Source organism: Mastigoproctus giganteus, chromosome 9, assembly GCF_048544385.1.
Source record: "Mastigoproctus giganteus isolate SK-2022 chromosome 9, ASM4854438v1, whole genome shotgun sequence".
In the NCBI taxonomy this organism is placed as follows: domain Eukaryota; kingdom Metazoa; phylum Arthropoda; class Arachnida; order Uropygi; family Thelyphonidae; genus Mastigoproctus; species Mastigoproctus giganteus.
In genome coordinates, this window is record NC_143583.1 from 195,289,095 (window position 1) to 195,310,296 (window position 21,202).

The window sequence follows — 21,202 nt, forward strand, 5'->3', positions numbered from 1 at the left end:
AACATAAATAGCGTGGCTTAATAAGGACACCTATGATTTTAATTAATATTAGTGGATATCTGGCATGATCTGAATTCTGAAACTGAACCACTACCTACCATTATTAAAATAGTTACACAAAAATAATTCATTATATGCATTCAGAGTATAAGGTAAGCATGACAGTGCTTGAGCTTTACTTCCAATTTCCAGTTGGAATAATGTCAGATAAAAAAAAATATTTCAATTATTTGTCGGAGAGTGAATTTTGAAACTTGATCAATTACATTATAAGCAAAGTAGTTCAAAACATGCTCAATATTACACTTCTTCCAATAAATTAAAAATCCCAAAACTACCTTTATTAGTCCCCTTCTTGTATTTATTAATCACTTTCTTGGGTAACTCAATTTTTGAACTTTTCCTGCCATCACAAAATTTTGAGCATCCTTTTGCTTCCTCACCTTTTCGAGATTCATTTGACCCTGATCTACGTCCTGTTGACCTGCTGTCGACGTATTCATTATACCTAACTGCTTCCCTGCTACTTGGCCTCGTCCCTTTGCTCTCTGTTGGTTCTTCACGATTCTTGGCTCGGGACTTATTAGCCAGTTCACTTAGGGACATTTCTTCCTCACTAGAGCAGTCTGAGCCAGCAACGTTCTGCGAAACTGTCATGAAACACAACTCTGATTCACTCAGTGGACTAAAAAACATTAAAGAAATTAAGATAACTATCAGAAGTGTCTGAAATTCTGAAGTATTTTTTTTCCACAGTGAAGTTTAATTAACATGGCTTTAAATAGCTTTCCCATTAAAGTTCAGGAATTTTATAAATTGTTAGTTATGAAAACAATGTCTTGTGGTGATAATTTCAGTGCTAAGGAAGCAAGGAAAATAAAAAAAATATTACATAAACAGAAGTGCATAACAAAAATTTAGGAAGTGTTCTTATTAAATTTCTAACATTACAGGTATATCTTTTGCATCCATTATCTTTTGTTTAGTAGTCCTGTGGATGGAAGAGCTTCAAACACTTTAATGATACTTGCAGAGCCTCTTGAAACTTAAAAAAAAAAAAAAAAAAAAAAATTTTTTTTTTTTTTTTTTAATTATTATTATTTTTTTTGTGATTTAATTATTCCACAGCTTCAAGATTCAAAATATCTTACCATTACAATAAAAAACTATGATCAAATACGATCATAGTTATACACTATGATCATGTGATCTATGATTTGCCAAACAATTTCAAAATATGCAATACTGGGCAACACATTTGATATTTATTTAGTGTTAGTTTAATACTAAAAGATATTAAATTCCATGAAACTGATGTCTTACTGAATTATATTTTTCTGGATTTAAACAAATCCTAATTAAGCTACAATTATTTTTTGAATAATTTCTAGCGAACTATAAATCCAGAAATGTGGAATTACTAAACAAATATTACAGTATAACTGCTATTTAAGAAATAGACTGAAACCAAAACTGAAGTAGAGGTAATTAAAGCACTTAATATTAAATATACCACATTGAGAGCCAAATCAGAATCTTCTTCTGAAAATTTTGAAGGTTTATGTTTTTGTCTAAAATAATACACAATTAGACAAAAAAAAAAAAAAAAAAACCATAAAATAATTTAATATCAGATAGTTTGAAGAACTATTATAGAATGTGACTTAATTTTTATCTTAGTAATTTTTCTGCTAATAAATCTTAGCTAATAAATGCTAAAAAATCTTAGTAATGTACTAAAATATAGTACACAAAATTCAGCACATTCCTGTGTCATTTTATATTTTAATGCATAGGTCAAAAAAGGTTCCTAAAACTAAAATGTGACCTCCAGACCTGTATACAGTATTCAAGTACAGCAGAAATGAGTTACACACAAAAAAAAGCAGTTAACCAAGTGGTACAAGCTATCAATGATATAGTATTATTAATCCCAGGATGCTTTGAATATGAGGTACAAGATAGCAGAGACAGGATGAATTATGATGTTGATGACCTAGGGTTACTAGAGGTTATCACAACTTAACTGAAGAAGAAATTCTAAAAACTCTCAAAGACAAAGAATCACAAAAAAATTGTCAAAGGCGATGATAGATTTTAAAGGACTATCATATTCAGAGACTTTCAGAGGCTTTGATATGGCAATGATATTAGCATTAGTTGAGTCATGATACAAGATGTTTGTTATTTGGTTTTTAGGAGCATTAGCACCTAAGGCCATATTGCTCTGGGGATATGCTGTGGTCATTCCCGGACCTTTCCGTATCCTCTGTATTTGGTGTTCACGGGCTCGAACCCCGGTCTAATCAAGAAGTGTGTGCTACGCACTGCTATTATACAAAAAAGCAAGCTTTTGCAGCATCAGCAAAAAAAAAAAAAAAAAAAAAGCTTCCTGTTTCACCCATCCATTCACTGCAAAAGTAGTCTAGTTCTTTGTTGAATTTATTTAAGCTATCAACTTCCACAACAACCAATGCAAGTTTGTTCCAGCAATCAGCCATCTGCTGGCTAAAGACACATTTCCATACATCTATTCTATAACTGTCGTTCTTCAATTTGAATTTATGCCCCCTCAGGTGTGTGATCTGAGCAAGAAGAATCTCATCGGAACTGAGCTTGCTCAAACCATTTAAGGCCTTATACACCTGTCAGATCACCTTGCAGGTGCCTAGTCTCCAGATGCAGCAATTTGCATAACTTAAGCCTTTCTTGGTAAGCGCAACCCTTTGTTCTCCTCACAAATCTTGTTGCCATTCTCTGTACTCATTCCAGCAGCTCTACATCCTTCCTAAAACGAGACCTCCAAACCCATATGCAGTACTCAAAGTGTGGCCTGACAATTGCCTTATACAAGGGGATATTCACCTCCTTATCCCTTCTAGCAAAATTCCCATATATCACTGACAAGATTTCATGAGGGGCTCGGGAAGCCTGTCTCCACTGCTCAGTAAACTTCATGTCTGACTTCACAATTATCCCAGGTCTTCTTCACTCTCCACTACTCTGGGTGTAGTACCACACAGTTTGTATGTTACTCTGGGGTTATTAGCATTAGTTGAGGCATATGATGCAAGAAGGCAAGCTTATACAGCATCAGCCAAAAAAAAAAAAAAAAAACACCTTCCCACTTCACCCATCCTGTCACTCCAAATGTTTGTCTACTTCTGCCTTGAATTTATTTAAGCTGTCAAATTCTACATGACGATGGAAGTTTGTTCCAGCAATCGCCCACCCGCTGGCTAAAGGCAAATTTCTGCACATCTATTCCACAAATATCTTTTCTCAATTTGAATCTATGCCCCCTCAGGTTCTTAGTCTGAACAAGCAGAAGTATCCAGCCAGCATTGAGACTGGTCAAACCATTCAAGGCCTTATACACCTCGATCAGATCACCTCACAGGTGCCTAGTCTCCAGATGCTGCAACTTGCAGAACTTAAGCCTTTCTTCATTAGTGCACCTCTTTGTTCCTCTTACCAATCTTGTTGCCCTTCTCTGTACTCATTTTAGCAACTCTACATCCTTCCTAAAATGAGACCTCCAGACCTGTATACAGTACTCAAGTTTGGCTTACAATTGCCTTATACAAAGGGATAATCACCTCCTTGTCTCAGCTAGCAAAATTCCTATATATCATTGACAAAACTCCATGACCTGTTCTGGCAGCCCATCTGCACTGCCCAGAGAACTTCATATCTGACTGAACAACAACTCCCGGTTCTTTTCATTCTCCACCTCCCTGAGTGTAGTACCACAGAGTTGGTATGTTTCTCCTGGGTTACTGCTACCCATATGCAGTACTTTGCATTTGTCAAAGTTAAACTTCAGTTGCCACTTTTCAGCCCATCTGCCTAACTTTTCTAGATCCCGTTGCAGTAGCATACTGTCGTTAGTGTCATTAACAATCCTGCCAACCTTTGTATCATCTGCAAACTTGGACATTAAGCCTGATATACTTTCATCACTATCACTGATAAATACACAAAACAACAATGGGCCAAACACCGAACCCTGGGGGAATCCACTAATAACATCAGACCACGTAAAACAGTGTCTCCCACTCAACCATCCTTTTATAGATTGCAGTAACTTGCCCTTAATGCCATACCACTCCAATTTGTACAGCAGTCTTCCATGTGCAACAGTATCAAAAGCTTTCCTGAAATCCAAGTATATGATATCAAAATTATTTTTTTGCATCCAGTTCCTTTGTGACCACATCGTAGTATCCAATCAAATTGGTCAGACAAGACTTCCCCTTAACAAACCCATGCTGTGTCTGAACTATTGTTGCTGTCTTGTCTAGGTGATCCTGTATCACCTCTTTAACCAGTGACTCCATTATTTTCCCTGGAACAGAAGTTAAACCAACAGGTCTATAATTATTTGTGTCACCCTTTAAACCCCCATTGTGAATTGAGGATACATTTGCACATATCCAGTCCATGGGGACCTCCCCTGGCTCTAAGGATGCTCTCATAATTATGGCCGAGTGTTTGCTTATTTCCCTTTCTGCCTCCTTCATTATAACTGGATAGATTCCATCTGCCCCAGGTGCCTTTTTATGTTTAACTTCAGCAATTTCTCCTCCACTTTGTTCTCAGTTACCACAAAGTCACTTAGCTCTCTGTTAGTGTTTGATAAACTTCTGGCATTCCCCTCCTTGAATAACTCCTCATGTGTGAATGTAGATGCAAAATACTCATTCAGTTTATCAGCTACTTGAGCAGGATCATCAATAGTCGAACCATCTATGTTAAGTGGACCAATCTGACTTATCCCCTTTCTTCTAGAGTTTACGTAAGTAAAAAACTTTGCATCCTCTGCCAAACATTTCTTGTAATCTGCCTTTGTGACTTGATTACAGACTAGCTTATATCTGCCGTAGGCTTCTGTGTCACCTGATAATTTATATGCATCCCATGCATTCTTCTTCTCTGCCACGAGTCTCATTAATTCATCTGACATCCATTTAGGCCTAAATGGATGTCAGATGAATTAATGAGTAATTAACAGTATTTCTTAGTTGGTATGAAAAGCCTAGTAGCCTCCAAGGTCCCTAAAGGCTTCCCATTTAGAATTCACCATTGGTAACATCATCAGTTGATCCCACTCTACAGAATTTAAAAACTGTCTGAGACCTCTGTAGTCACCTTTACAAAAACCCTCCCCTTTACCCTTGATGGTAGTTACACCTTTAACTAAATCCCACATCAGTGCACTTTGATCACTGTCACCTAGTGGTTCCTTTGTCTGCAAATTCCTAATGCATGCATCATCACTGCTGATAATCAGATCAAGGGTATTACTCCCTCTGTTTGCCCCTCTAACATATTGATGTAAAAAACAATCCTCCAATAAGTCTACAAAAGTCTTGCTAGTGTGCGAGTGACCAACTCACAAGTTCCAGTCAATATCTGGAAAGTTAAAATCTTCCATTAGAAGACATTCTGATTTACTGGCACATTCTATTTCTCTGCAAATTCTACTGCATTCTATTTATTGCTATCTTTGCATTTGTATGAAGATGCAGGAAGAGTGTAATACTGTTCAGGTTTTATTTAAAAAAAGGAAATCTTCCTTAGCAACTAAAAGCTTCCAGTTTTTATCTAAATAAAGGATACATTTCCTTATCAAATATGATATGTATTATTTCAAATGCAATGTAACTTATCCAATTTTATATTGTTTAATTATTGAGATCACCCTTTATTGAGGTGAGTTTGGATACTTGGCATTCACTTGATTGTAGTTTATAAGTAAAACTTATAAACTACAATTGATTCATTCAGGCAACCTTTGTGGGAGGAGTACGAAGTGGCAGAATTATATATTTGAATCACAATCTTGGCAGTATCTCACTACCACAGACTCCTTCCAGTTATTTGCTGATAAAATAGTGGCACTGCATTAATTACCAGTCAACCAGAATACTCCCGAAATATTATCATTTAGTCAATTTTAAAGTTATACCTTTGAAATATAAGGAATGTTATGGATCATAGTGGGTTGCATAACCTCAAAAAAGACTGTTAGTACTACATGATAGAAGAGATGCAGAAGATGATGGAACTACAGTTGAAATGGTTTTAGTATTAGCATTAATAAAAGCAAATTAATATAATGAAGCCAGGGGTATTTGGCATAAAAAAATCTTTTAACTATTTCTGTCCAACCTTTTCTTAAATTTGCATATGCTCACTAGTTCTTCAAAATGCATGCTCTATAATTTCTGCTATTTGTGAAATAAAAAAAAAAAAATTATTCAAGCCTTTTAAATGTTTGGATTTAGTTTTTATAATAATCATCTGCAATTTCAATATCACTAATTTCACACTGTTTAACTTCATCGGCACAGACTTTTCTCATTGAAGGATCTTTCTCCCATAAATATCAATGTAAAGTACCTGTTCAATCCATCCATAACATTAACTGCATTTTCTAAGACTTTCCTGCGCCCATTACACTAAGATTCGATATGATTCATCCTTCTTTGTATTCACATATATAAAAAAATCCTTGTACCCCACTCTTTCTTCTCTTAGCAGTGATTTCTCATAATTTTTTTTTTGGCTTGTGCAGTATAAGCCTCAGGCTTCCTTGCACCATATGGCTAATAATAATAATAATAAGCCTATGCCAACCTAACATTTTTTTTGTGGTGCGGTTAGAGATTTTTTTTGTATCTTTTAGACTTCAGTACTCTTGCCACTCAGTAAAATTTCCACACCATTTTTTCCTGCTCTGTTCATGACTGGCTAGCTCATTATTCATCCATCCTCGAATCCTACTTACGGTGTATTTTCTTAATAGTATCCAAGCATTCAACACTTCTGTGACTATGCAATTAAGGCCTGCCATGATTATAATGTATTTGTGCTCTGCAAGCCTTCCCCCCATTGATAAAGGCCACGTAACATCTTAAGCCAGTGGTGTCCAACCTATGGCCCACAGGCCGAATCCAGTCCGCGAATAATTTTTATAGAGCTCACGTGGAAAGTGAACTAAAACAGCATTTTAGGGAGTCGCACCACTGCGTGTACACACGTACAAGGGTCGAGTTGGACTGTATCAAATGTGTTCACGTAGTCCAGTGCAGTCATATGTACGCTAAACACAGCTATGTACATATCAATCTTTTCATATTGCGAAATTCTCCTCTTTTGATATAACTTGTTCATTGTATTGGATTGTTATTAATTTGTACTGAATTTAAAAAAAACCATTCTTAAAAATGCTCCGAAAGAGGAAAGTCAATTTGGGGTGTCGTGTTTTTAATCAAAGGCAGACTGAAGACTATTTCTTCATTGAGTACGGTGAAAAAGCAGTGTTTGGTATATAAGAAGACTGTGTCAGTTTTTAAAAAACTGAATTTTAAACGACACTATGATATCAAGCATAAATCTTATGATCAATATAAAAGAGTGTCCAATGTCATAAAATGAATTAAGAAAACAATAAAATACTGAAAATATATTAGTCAAGAAATTTATTTGCTGTAAGTGCCAGTTATCAAGTTGCGCATTTGACTACTTTTGTAAGTTTAACTGTTCAGTGATGGTAAATTTGTTTGTTAAAAGCTGTGGAAGAATTTGTCCGGAGAAATGAACAATGATAAAGACACTAGTTTGTCTCGACAAACAATTATGTGGAGAGTAGAAGATATTGGAAAGAATTTGTCTGAACTTTTGAAAACAAAAAACAAATGAAATATTTTAGTGTGGCACTGGATGACAGTACTGATGTAAATGACACGGCCCAATTCCTTATCTTCATATATGGAATTAATGATAATTTTGTACCAGTTGAAGATTTAGCTGATATAAGAGAGTATGCATGGAACAACTAGAGCTGAAAATCTTTTTGAAAATTTTGGCCAATCTACTGAAAAGTTAGGATTAAATATTAAAAACTTGGTGGGGGTCACAACTGGCAGTGCAAAAAAGTATGATTGGCAAAAACAATGGGCTTATGGGTAGAATAACCAAGAAAATAATATTGGAGCTGAACCTCAAACTGGAATTCACAGCAGAATTGTGCATCAAGAAGCTCTGTGTGGAAATCTATTGGATCTCCAACACATTATGAATGCAGATATTTCAACTGTAAATTTTATAAGATTACATGACCTTATTCACCATATGTTTCAACAGTCAGAAACTGAATATGAAGTTGTAATTCTACATAGTGCAGTGAGATGGCTTAGTCACGGAAAAGTGTTATATCGTTCCTTTAAATTACAACATGAAATTGATATTTTTATGACAGAAAAAGGGTAAACAATAAAATAACATACATTTCTAGTCATTTAAAACTACAAAGGAAAGAAAAATTGGTCTCTAATTTTTTTTTTTTTTTTTTTTTTAACGAAAACCCCAAACACGAGAGGTATTAGAACCTATAGTACTCCGTACCGTGCTTGGGTTGGAGGTTGAGAAGACGAAAGAAGATATTTGTTGACATTAGACTTGAACTTCAGCAGACTGCAATTTTCAGGAAATACACATGAAGGAGGGTTGTTCCAGAAAACGGCACTTGAATAAATAAATGAGGAAGATGAAAAGTTCTTAGTTTGAAGTTGGACAATAAATGGATGTTGGCTGGTGGCAGCACGTGTTTGGACTGTTTTGAAAGAGAGAGCGGGAATTATAGAAGCAAATTCAGAAGAACAGTGCCCATGGAAGTATCTGTAGAAAAGGCATGCAGCAGACACAGTATGCCTATGAGACAGCAAGTGGAGAGACTGTTAGAGAGGAGTTATTAATTAATCTAACTGCCCTATTATGAATGGAATCTAGAAGCCGCAGAGAGGTTTTTGGGGCACTTCCCCAGATGTGGGAACAATATTCCATGGTAGGGCGGATTTGCGATTTGTACAGAGTGAACAGCTGTTTGGAAGAAAAGTAACGGCGAGAGCAAAAGAGAAAACCAAGTTTTTTAGATGCAGAGGAAGCAATATTTGTAATGTGCTTTTGCCAAGAGATATTAGAAGTCAGGGTAATCCCCAAAAGAGATATATTATTTTGCCTAAAAAGCGAAGTGTCACCAAAGCATAGGAGCAGAAGAATCCTTTTTGCGAGATATAAGACAAGACTGAGTTTTAGAAGGATTAAAATCAACTAAGTTGTCTTTGCCCCACTGGAGGATTACCTGAAGATCGGCATTTAAGGAATTGGAAGCGAATATTCGAGAAGTAGAAGCTGATTGAGCGGGGCAAGGTTTCTCAAAATGGAAAGTGGAATGCAATGTACTATCATCGGCAAAACTATGCATACGATTTACAGTCAATGGAAGAAGGTCATTAACATACAAGAGAAAAAGAGTGCAGGAAAGAACTGAACCTTGGGGGATACCAGCATTAGTTGAGACGTTAGAAGACAGAGAGCCATCTACCATCACCCTCAGTGAGCGATCAGAGAGAAAATTGAATAACAAATTACAAAAAACAGTTGGTAAATCATAAGATGGAAGCTTGTTTAGAAGACCTCTATGCCAAACACGATCGAAAGCCTTTGAGATGTCAAGAGCAACTGCTTGTGTTTCACTGAACTTTTCCATTGAATTAGTCCATAAATGGGTAACATAAGCCAGAATATCACCAGAGAATCAACAATGAAGGAATCCATACTATCGATCGTTGACAGACGGAAGGTTTCTAGGTAGTTTAAGAGTTGGTGGTTAATTGATTTCTCCATTACTACTAGTAATGGAGAAAGAGTAGACATAATTGCAATAGGATGATAATTGGATGGGAGGGATTTGTCACCCTTTTTAGGAACTGGCTGGATATGAGCAAATTTCCAAGCAGAAGGAAAAACACCTTTGGAATAAGAAAGCGAAAAAAGGCGGCAAAGAACAGGTGTAAGTTCAGGATCACAGGTTTTGAGAACAAGTGGAGAAATACCATCAGGACCTGAAGCTTTTCTTAGCATCAAAATTTGTCGAAATCCTTCTGACATTCTTTTGACAGAAGACCACAGGAGGCATTGAATGGAGCGTGTTGGGAATGGAGGGAGGTGTTTTACCAAGATCATTAATACACGAGTTGGAAGGAAAATGGGATGCTAGCAGGTCAGCTTTATGCTTGGCTGAAGTGACAACAAAACCATCTGGTTTTGACAGAGGTGGGAGCAGGGATGGGCAAAAGTTGTGGCCAATAGCTTTGGCAAGAGATCAGAATGCTCGGCTACCATTAGGGCAAGAAGCAAGTTTTCTACTTTTAGCCTGTTCAAAATCCAGTTTGGACTAGGCGCCTCCGTAGCCAGGTGGGAAGGAGCAGCAGTACGTAGCACACATGCTTCTTGCATTAGACCGGGTTCGAGCCCGTCACCACCAAATACGGAGGATGCGGAAAGGTCAGGGAATGACCACCGCATATCCCGGAGCAATATCGCCTTAGTTGCTAATGCTCCTAAAAACCAAATAACAACAACAACAAATAACAACAAGTTTGGACTGATTAATAACTGCTTCACAATTGTTGTGAGCTTTGGTGTAGGCAGAAAATGAAACTGAAGAATTGGAAACAAGCCAATTATGATATGCAATGTTCTTCTCTTGAACAGCCTTAGCACATTTATTGGAAAACCAAGGTTTAGATAAAGGACAAGATTTTAAAGTGGAGTGTGGAATAAAGGATTCCATTCCTATAAGAATAATTTCACTGACACGATCTGAGCAAACGTTGTCATCAGAAGTTTTGAAACAGTAATCCGACCAAGGAAAAGAAATCTCGCAGGTCATCCCATTTTGCATTCTTGTAATGCCAAACAATACGAGGTTGGGAACAGCCATGAGAGAAAGGCTCCGTTGGATAAGACACAATCACCAAGTTGTGATCTGAGGTGCCTAAAGGACAACTCACTTTGACTGTGTAGTTAGAAGGGTTGTTTGTGAGAAAAAGATCAAGCATGTTGGCTGTATGGTTAGGATTGTCTAGGATTCTTGTAGGTAAATGAACAATCTGTGCAAGGTCATTAGTAATTGCAAAAGCCTCAGCATCTCGATCAGCTGTGTTTGTGTGACTAGAAAACGGCAACCAGCTGTAGTTGTGAACATTAAAATCACCAAGGAAAATTACCTCACTGTTAGGAAAGTTGGACTGGAGAAAGTCAATTTGTAAAGAGAGGAAGTCGAAGAGGTCCAAGTGATTAGTGGAGTTGGGAGAATGGTAGAGACAACAAATGAATTTGACATAATGAGGTAGAGAGAAATTTAAGCCAGAGAAGATCGAAAAGAGGGGATTTCATATTACCAAGTCTCTGACAGGGAATATCAGAGCAGACATATACACAAGTACCACTTTTGAGGCGAAATAAAACATACAGTGAATAATTTGGGCAACTGAGATGAGCAGTAGTTGAATCAACTGATAACTGAGTTTTGGTCAGAAAAAGTGCATGGGGTATGGCAGACTGCAAGTGGAAATGGACATCATTGAGATTAGAATTGAGACCACATACATTTGGGAAATCAACTAGGAAGTGTTTAGGAGGTTTAGATCTTTTAAACACAGATAAGCTTACTCTGTTAGTTTGACAAGTCATGGTATATTCAATAGTAAGAAAAAGTGGGGGGGGGGGGGGGCATGCTGTATGAAGTAATGGAATGTTTGGATATGGTGTACACACGGTAAGAATATACCCAGATCCTTGACATAACGAGGCCTCGGCAATGCCCCCCCCTGCATATACACCACTCAGACTCCCTCCAGTCACTATTTGGCAGAGTAGAGGTAGCAAGATTACAAACTAGCTGATCCGGAAGCCTACTACAGAGTTACCAATAGGTTCGGTCTGGTGTACTAACTAGCGGCCGGCCTGCGAACACCATTTTAGAGCTATACCCTTGAAATGTAGAGAAGATTGGATCTCGCCATGATGTTCATCATAGCCTCAAAAGTCATCAGTCATACTACATGATGGAAGAGATGGGGAAGGGTTGACCAGAACTAAATATGGAATCCTCTACTTCAAGCTTCCAATGAGCAAAGTGGTGGTATTACACCACTTGATGAGATCATCTACCGCCCAGTATTGCCTGGTAATACTGAGGGGGTGGCATTCCTCCAAGTGGTGTGTGTGCCACACCTCGACCCCAGCTTACGTTGGTTCATACCTGAGTGGTCACCCACAGTGTGCTTGTGCATGGGGATTATACCCAGGATTATTACTAACAGTCCCACCATCGTGAAGGCGCAAGCAGAGGATTTGTCTGTCACAGACTGCCCGGCCTTCACCGAAATTGGGTCCACTTGACTTGAGTGTCACCCGAATATCAGTTCCATCAGCATTTTAGACTCCCAGGTAGCAAGTACAGATTGCCTAGCATATCTGAGAGAATATCTGTGACAACCTCAAGGACCAATTTGGATGGATTTGTATGGTGAAATCAAATCATTTCAGAAGTTCTTATTTAAATCCCAAATTGAGTGAGATAATTTAGTTCACTTTAAAGGTTGAATCGAGCTAAAAGAGAAACATATTTCCAAATAATCATTGCCTCTCGTTATTACAATTACTTTTTGACAAGTTTGAAAATTGATTTGGTGATATAAGATACCACAAAAAAAAAGGCATAAGCCTGTTTGAGAATCTGTTTACTTGTATGGCTGGAAACTACAATCCCAGCTTGCAATTAGACCTTATTGTTCTTAAAGCCAAAATATCGTTTAAAAATAAGTACAGTAAACCTGAGAAATGTCGCGAATACCGAAAACGCGAATACTTACTGAGTTATGGCTCCCATAGTAATAAAGGGGTTACGTTCCAAAGTATGAAATATATAAGGAAAACTAGTCTAAAATTTTGTTTATGTATGTATTATATGTACCTTCATAATATGCCTATGTACATAGACAGCACATAGTGAAATGCAAGCATATGGCATCGAAATGAAAATAAGAAACAATATAATATTAAACGTAATATTTATTAGAAATTTCAAACAAATCTTTCAAACCAGCACCTTTGCTAGCTAAAAAACACATCCGGCCAGTGCTATCACCAGTTTCGCTAAAGTTTTGATAAAGAGTTTTGCCTTTTCACGAATGATGAGTGAACTTAACGGAATTTTATTTTGAGTTCTATCCACAGATTTAAAGCCTTTTCCATTTTTTCTAATTTAACTTCACGAGTTACAGAGCAAATTTTTTAAGCAATTAGTGCGTTTTCAAGGACACTACGGCGGATTTTTTCTTCCGATTTCTTGATTAATCGTACCGTTGACTCATTGATTTTATAATGTTTTGCCACTGAGGAGACATTTTCACCATTAGAAATTTTATCTAATAACTCAATTTTATTCGCTAATGTCATCACCTTCTTTGATCTCTTCACATTTCCCTTGTTATTTGTAGCCATATTTTTGTACGGGTTAGAAAGAACTTAACCAAATAAAGTTAACAAATTTGTTAACTTCCGTTAACAAACTAGAAAGTCTGTTTTACACAAAACGGCAGATTTATCACTTTTGTAAGCATATCAATTTATAAATTTATTCACTTTTTTATAAGCATATAAATTAAAAACAAACGACGAAACCTCCCATGGCAAGTGCATAATACATACTGAACAAGGATTAGCGAGAAACATCCACGCTCATGATTTTGTCACCCCTCTCCCCCACACCCACTGAGCGCTGTTTTGACCGTGGAAGATAATTTTAGCCACGCCCATGTTTTTTTTATGGCAGAAAATGTTCACGGCGCTTTAAAATTCACATTTTTTAAGGTTTCATTTTATATTAAATCAGCGACCACGAATAGCAGGGGTTTACTGTATAAGGACTGTGAAAATAAACTACTTGAATTGTACAAGGTTCTCCCATTTGAAGATTTTCTGCTAATAAAAGAAAATGCCATGAAAATGGCATTTTCATGCGTGAAACAAATTGTTTCACGCATGAAATCAAATAAATATTCAAAAAAGAAAGAGAATAACAGATGAGCATCTTCATTCCGTATTGAGAATTGGTGTCATAAATTTTCAAAGAAATTTTGAACAGTTATCTAAAAACATTTATCCTCAATCTCATTAAATATTAAGTTTTGTTCAGTAACTGTAATTTATTTATTATTGTACTTAATAAAATTTTCCAATATTTTCAATTTTAGGTGTATCATTATTTATTTATTTATTCACCTTAATATTGAAAAGCAGTGATCCTTTTCAGGTTGTAAATTTTGAAAGTGAGCATTTAAAAGCAAAAGTAAGGTATTTAAAAAAAAACAAAAAAAAAAAAAAAGTATTTTTTTTAAAAAAAATACTTTATTCTTGGGTTTTTTTTTTTTTTTTTTTTCATTCCGGGAAACAAAAGTAGTCATATTTTTATAATTTTAATAAAATCTAAAAAATAAATCACTGACAGATTTGGTGCACATGATCAGCTGGTTCATGGGCAATGATCAGCTAGAATGATCTTATCCTTAGTACTTTCCCTAGCATGCTAACATACAAAAATAAAAATCACTGAGTTGATTTAAAAATTTGGTCTTCAATTTTTTTTTATGAAAATCTCAAACATGAAAGGTATCAAAACCTATAGTACCAGTACTGTGCATGGGTTGAAGGAGATTGGGCGGGATGCCAGAAACTTTGCTCTGGTGACTAAATATGAGTTTCACTATTTCAAGTCTACAATAAGCAAAATGGTGGTATCGCACTGGTTGATGAGTGTCATCTACCACCTAGTGTGGGTATTAGTACATATTAGTATTATATTACAGTATTGTATTATTAGTGATATTTTATATTAGTACTAGTAGTACCGTGCATGTGTTGAGGAAGAAGGGGGGGATTCAGGAAACTTTGCTCTAGAGACAAAACATGGATTTCACCATTTCAAGCCTCCAATAAGCCAATTGTGAATTTCCTTCCCGCTTGTTTCAATCAATTTGGGACAAGATAAAATCACATATAAAAAGACATTTACAGTTGCCCATTCCATTTGTATGTAGAGGCTCTGATATAACCTTCATAATGTTCTGGTCTATAGATTACTCACACTCTCATTATACCTTTGCTTCCAACTAACTCACAACACAGATTCTATACTGGTACATTTTTTTTTGTTGTGCTTCTGTTGCTTTTAATAAGAAACATCCATAAGCCATTCTACCTTCCCTATTCTTCTTAAATACATTACATGTACCATAGTGACACTCACCACCCCTTACTTTCAGGTGACACTATATTTCTGTTAGCACTATTATGTCAGCATAGCCAAGAGTTTGAACTCTTAAATTTTACTGATGAGACTCATGACATTATTGCATGCACAAACATATCTTAAAAATATGATGTTGCAACTTGTTACAACAGGTTTGATGAATCATCAGTCACGATAATGCATAACCCCGGGGGCTCACATCTGGTGAGTATGGGTTTGGCACACCCAGGGTCCTGAGCTGGATATCATCATTCTTCTCTTTCTTGGTGATTCCCTTCTACTTTTGACTCTCTCTCTCTCTCTCTCTCTCAGGGTTACTCGGGAACTTTTTTTTTTTTTTCCTGGTGCAGCATAAGCCTCAGGCTTCCTTACATCATATGGATATTAATAATAATAAAAATAATAATAATAAATCATCTCTTTATCTGCAGTCAATCTGAATTACAATGGGCATTTGAAAAGTTCTTGAACTGAGCACGGAGAATTTATTTGAGGACTCTCGTAACATATTGATATTACTTTTCAACATAGTCCCCTTTGGAGTCAATACACTTTTGCCCTGATGCTTAAATGCATTCATTCCAGCTGTTAAGTAAGTTTTCTTTTGGGTCTCCTGGAATGTATACACTGCAAAAATGATGTGACTGTTAGTGGAAAAATTGATGCCAGCCAGGTATTTTTTTCAAATGAGGAAATAAGTGAAAGTTCAATGGTGCTAGATAGAATGAATATGGGGGTGGTGCAAGATTTCAAGTTGCACTCCTGCACAGGGCCGCCGCGACCCTATGTGCTGCCAGTAAGCGAAATCCAATTTGCCGCCCCAAAATATTTCGATTAAAAAATAAAATAAGATATAAATAATTATTATTAATTTATTGAAAAAGGAAAGAATCACAAGATATCTCACATATAATGTAATGAAACAACAAACAAAAATAACAAAATCATTCTGAAATTCTGGAAATAAACTTTTGTCAGGAAAATTGGCATTAACATTAGTAGTGGCATATGACGCAAGAAAGCAAGCTTATGGCAGCATCAGCCCAAAAAAAAAAAAAAAAAGGGAAAAAAACCCATTTTCCATTCACTTCCCATTCCGCTCCAAAAGTTTGTCCAGTTCTTGCTTGAATTTATTTAAGCTATCAACTTCCACAACAACAGATGGAAGTTTGTTCCACATTCAACCACTCGCAGGCTAAATGCAAATTTCTGAACAACTCTTTTACAACTGTCTTTCTCCAATTTGAATTTATGCTCTGGCAAATGCGTAATGCATTTGCCAGAGGAATCTGAGCAAGAAGAAGAATCCCATCAACATTGAGCCTGCTGAACCCATTCAAAGCCTTATACACCTCAATCAGATCACCTCACAGGAGCCTAGTCTCCAGAAGCTGCAATTTGCAGAACTCAAGCCTTTCTTGGTAAGAGCACCCCTTTGTTCCCCTCATTTGCATAAATTTTTAATGCAACTGCTACATTTGAAAAAGTATCTGTAAAATTATTTTTAAAAATATATTGTAACACTTTAAATGGAGTAATATTGTCTTTAATATAAATTTTAAGTACTCTAATTTCTTCAAATAATGCTAAACCAGCAATATCAGACTCGTTACAGTATGATCAATGTCACTTAATTTATCACATAAACCTTTGCAAAGATTTAAGAAATCGTTATACTGTATTACCATTTTTTTTTTAAATGCAGACACAAATATTTTAAATATTTCTACACATTCTTTCATATTTCTAAACCTTTCAGTTAATGAAAAAATTGTTGTGTCCATAATTTGAAAGAAAAAATTAATTTTTAAATTTTGTTGCAGATCCTGAATAGCTTCCTCTCTACTTTCATAATCGGAATGACTTTTTTTCAATCTTTTCCTTACAGTGCTTACTTCTGGAAACAAAGCGGCAATGCCAGTGATAGTAGCCATATTATTAGGCGAATCGAGAATTTTTTGGACTGCTTCCTCTGTTCTATTTTCTTGAAAATATTCTGTGATTTCCCATTGATAGGGGAGGCAAGGATGTTCCATGTCCCCCGTACTATTTGATTTATATGCAGAAGCACTGATGAAAGAGTTTAAAGAGTGGAAAGGGAAGATAAAGACAATAACATTTGCAGATGACTAGATTGATTTCTAAAAATGAAGAATTACAGAGCTCCTTGGACACCTTGAATAGCAAGCACAATAAAGGAGTAAAATATGAAGATTAACAGCAAAAAAACCAAGGTAATTTCAAAGTGGACAGGAAGAAGAATCAATACAACATTAGATGGAGTAATATTGGAACAGGTCGACAGATACTTGGGAAGCATAATGACATAAACTGGGAAAAGCCTGGAAGAAATAAAAACAAGAATTGTAATGGGAAAGAAGCATTTAGTAATAGAAAAGAAATATTGAGAAGAAATTGAAAGGAGGAATTAGGAAAGCAAATGATGGGAACATTATTATGGACTGTAGTACTATATGGCTCCGAGACACGGACTAGGAAAGAGGAGATTAGATGCCTAGAAGCTTTCATGTGGGTGTGGAAGAGAATGGAAAGAGTGAAATGGGTGGACAGAGTGAGAATGAGATTTTGCAGAAAGTACAAGAGAGAATGTTTGTAAAGAATTAAGAAGGAGACAAAATAACTTTATAGGATATTTATTTTGAAGAAAAAGTGTGCTGAGGAAAGGGATTGAGAGGTAGATGTGTGGGAAGAGAACTGTTGGGAGAAGGAGAATTGGAATGATGGATTGGACAGTAAGAGGAAATTATGCAGGAATTAAAAATTATAACACAAGATAGAGAAGCATGCATCAATGAAGCCCTGAATCTGAACCTAATGACTCTGATGAGTATAATAAGAAACTGTACAGAGAAATAGAGTGGGCCAGTAAATCAGAGAGTCTTATAATGGGGGATTTAATTTCCCAGATATTGACTGGAATTTGGGGCTGGTCACTCACAAGCAAGGCTTTTGTGGATTTATTGGATGATTGTTTTCTACATCAGCATGTTCGGGAGGTAACTAAAGGGAGTAATACTCTTGATTTGATTATCAGTAGTGATTCTTCATGCATTAAGAATCTGCAGATAAATGAACCACTAGGTGGCAGTGATCACAGTGTTCTGAAGTGGGAGTTACTCAAAGAGGTAACTACCATTAGCGGTAAAGGGAAGGGGTATTGCTTTCGTAAAGGCGACTACGATGGACTGAGACAGTATTTAAATTCTATACAGTGGGATCAACTGATGATGTTACCAACAGCAAATTCAAAACGGGAAGCATTCAAAGAACTTATCTTGGAAGCTACTAGGCTTTACATACCAACTAAGAAATATTGTTCAAGGTTTAGGCCTAAATGGATGTCAGATGAACTAATGAGGCATATGGCAGAGAAGAAAAATGTATGGGATACATACAAATTAACACGTGACATATAAGCCTATGATAGATACAAGTTGATCTGTAACCAAGTTACAAAGGAGGTTAGGGAGGCGAAGGGAGATTACGAGAGAGATCCTTGGCAAGGGATGCGAAGAAAAACAGCAAAGAGTTCTTTACTTATGTAAACTCTAGAAGGAAGGGGATGAATCAGATTGGTCCACTTGATATCGATGGGTCAACTGTTGATGACCCTGCTCAGGTAGCTAACAAACTAAATGAATATTTTGCATCGACATTCACACATGAGGAGTTATTCAGCGAGGGGAATGCCAGAGGTGTACTCAACTCTAGCAGTAAGCTAAAGAATCTTGTAATAACTGAGAGTAAAGTGGAGGAGAAATTGTTGAAGATAAACACAAGAAAGGCACCTGGGTGGATGGGATCTATCCAGTTATATTAAAGGAGGCAGAAAAGGAAGTAAGCAAAAAAAAGAAACCCTTAGCCATAATTATGAGAGCTTCCTTGGACTCAGGGGAAGTACCCATGGACTGGAGATGTGCAAATGTGACCCCAACTCACAAAGGAGGATCAAAGGGCAACACAAGTAATTATAGACCTGTTAGTTTAACTTCTGTTCCCGGAAAATTAATGGAGGCTCTGGTTAAAGAAGCACTGCAGGATCATCTAGACAAGACTTCAGTTATAGCTCAGACACAGCATGGTTTTGTTAAGGGGAAGTCTTGCCTGACCAATATGATTGGATACTATGATGCAGTCACAAAAGAACTGGATGCAGGGAATAACTTTGATATTATATACTTGGATCTTAGAAAGGCTTTTGATACTGTTGCACATGGACGACTGCTGCACAAATTGGAGCAGTGTGGCATTGGAGGCAAATTGCTGCTATGGATAAAGGGGTGGTTGAGAGGGAGAAGACAGAGAGTGGTAATCAATGGACACTGCTCATCGTGGACTAATGTTACTAGTGGAGTCCCTCAGGGTTCAGTATTGGGTCCATTATTGTTTTCTGTATTTATAAATGATATTGATGATGGTATATCAAGCTTAATGTCCAAGTTTGCAGACGATACGAAGGTTGGCAGGGTTGTCAAGGACACTACTCACACTATGCTACTGCGACAGGATCTGGAAAGGTTGAGCAGATGGGCTGAGAGGTGGCAAATGAAGTTTAACATTGACAAATGTAAAGTACTACATATGGGAAACAGCAACGTATCAACTCTGTGGTATTACACTGACAGTGGTAGAGAATGAAAGGGACCTGGGGGTGGTTGTGCAGGCAGATATGAAGTTCTCTGAGCAGTGCAGACGGGCTGCAAGAGTAGCTCATGGTGTATTGTCAATGATATATAGGAATTTTTCTAGCAGGGATAAGGAGGTGATTATTCCCTTGTATAAGGCAATGGTCAGGCCACACCTAGAGTACTGTATACAGGTCTGGAGGCCTCATTTCAAGAAGGATGTAGAGCTGCTGGAACGAGTACAGAGAGGGGCAACAAGATTAGTGAATGGAACAAAGGGGTGCTCTTACGAAGAAAGGCTTAAGTTTTGCGAATTACAGTGTCTGGAGACTAGGCACCAGCGAGGTGATCTGATAGAGGTGTATAAAGCATTGAATGGATTGAGCATGCTCAATGCTGATGGGATGGGATTCTCCCTCTCGCTCAGAATAATCACCTGAGAGGGCATAAATTCAAATTGAGGAAAGACAGATGTAGGATAGACGTGCGGAAATTTGCCTTTAGCCAGCGAGTGGTTGGTTGGTGGAACAGACTTCCATCCCTCGTCGTGGAAGTTGATAGCCTAAATAAGTTTAAGGCTCAGCTGGACAGGTATTTTGAACGAACAGAGGGGTGAAGTGGAAGTGGTTTTTTTTTTTTTTTTTTTTTTTTTGGCTGATGCTGCATAAGCTTGCTTTCTTGCATCAAATGCCTCTACTAATGCTAATGCTAATGCTAACTCTAAGAAACTGCACTCAGAAAATAACTCTCTAAGAGACCATCTACACCAGCTGAAAGACCAGCAATGAAAGTCCTTGAGCCTACTATAAAATCTCTTGCCCCTGAACCCCAACTCCCCTGTCCTGATAGGCATTCCTGTCTCACAGGAATGCCCACCTCCTTCACCTAAGCAAAACAGAAATATCTGCACCCTCTAAAGACAGTGCTTACAACGCCTATAGTGGCTGGCTATAATCTGTGAAATGTGACTCCAAGATTCCCAACCTGAATGCAGCCCAGCAAGGCCACACACCCAGGCCAGAACTGATGAAAGCACCCCCTTGCCAATTTATTCCAGAAACAGCAGGACCACCTTCATTGACACGAGAGTGGTTAATATGAGCCTCAGAATGTGAAATCGACAAGTGACCAGCAATATCCACTTGTATATTTTCATTAGCAGGCTGAACCCCTATAGAAAATCTGAACAAATGAATGGACTATTGAATGAACTAGACATACCTGGGAAGCCTTTTAAAATCAATACTAAGCATCCCCCCCCTTATGCCTCCTTTGGGATTCAGATTGAAGGGGCCCAATTACCAACAATACCTCAACGCTGAATACTGGCCCAAAGGCCTGTTGGCGATGCCATACTATGGAAGACAAGATGCCCAGAACTCATCAAGCC

At 37.1% G+C, this 21,202-nt stretch overlaps 1 protein-coding gene across 4 annotated transcripts in view; it reads right to left on the minus strand.

The window, feature by feature from the left end:
• Nucleotides 1–21,202, minus strand: part of LOC150080999 (uncharacterized) — a 342,313-nt gene that overhangs the window by 73,450 nt on the left and 247,661 nt on the right. For 2 of the 4 annotated variants that reach the window (XM_090381533.1, XM_090381531.1), the window contains one exon: nucleotides 339–650. The exons of 1 other annotated variant lie outside the window; for it this stretch is intronic. In XM_090381533.1, the coding sequence (XP_090237659.1) occupies nucleotides 339–650 (312 nt within the window). The remainder of the gene's footprint in view (nucleotides 1–338; nucleotides 651–21,202) is intronic. One more of the 4 variants, XM_090381532.1, reaches the window with a different exon arrangement.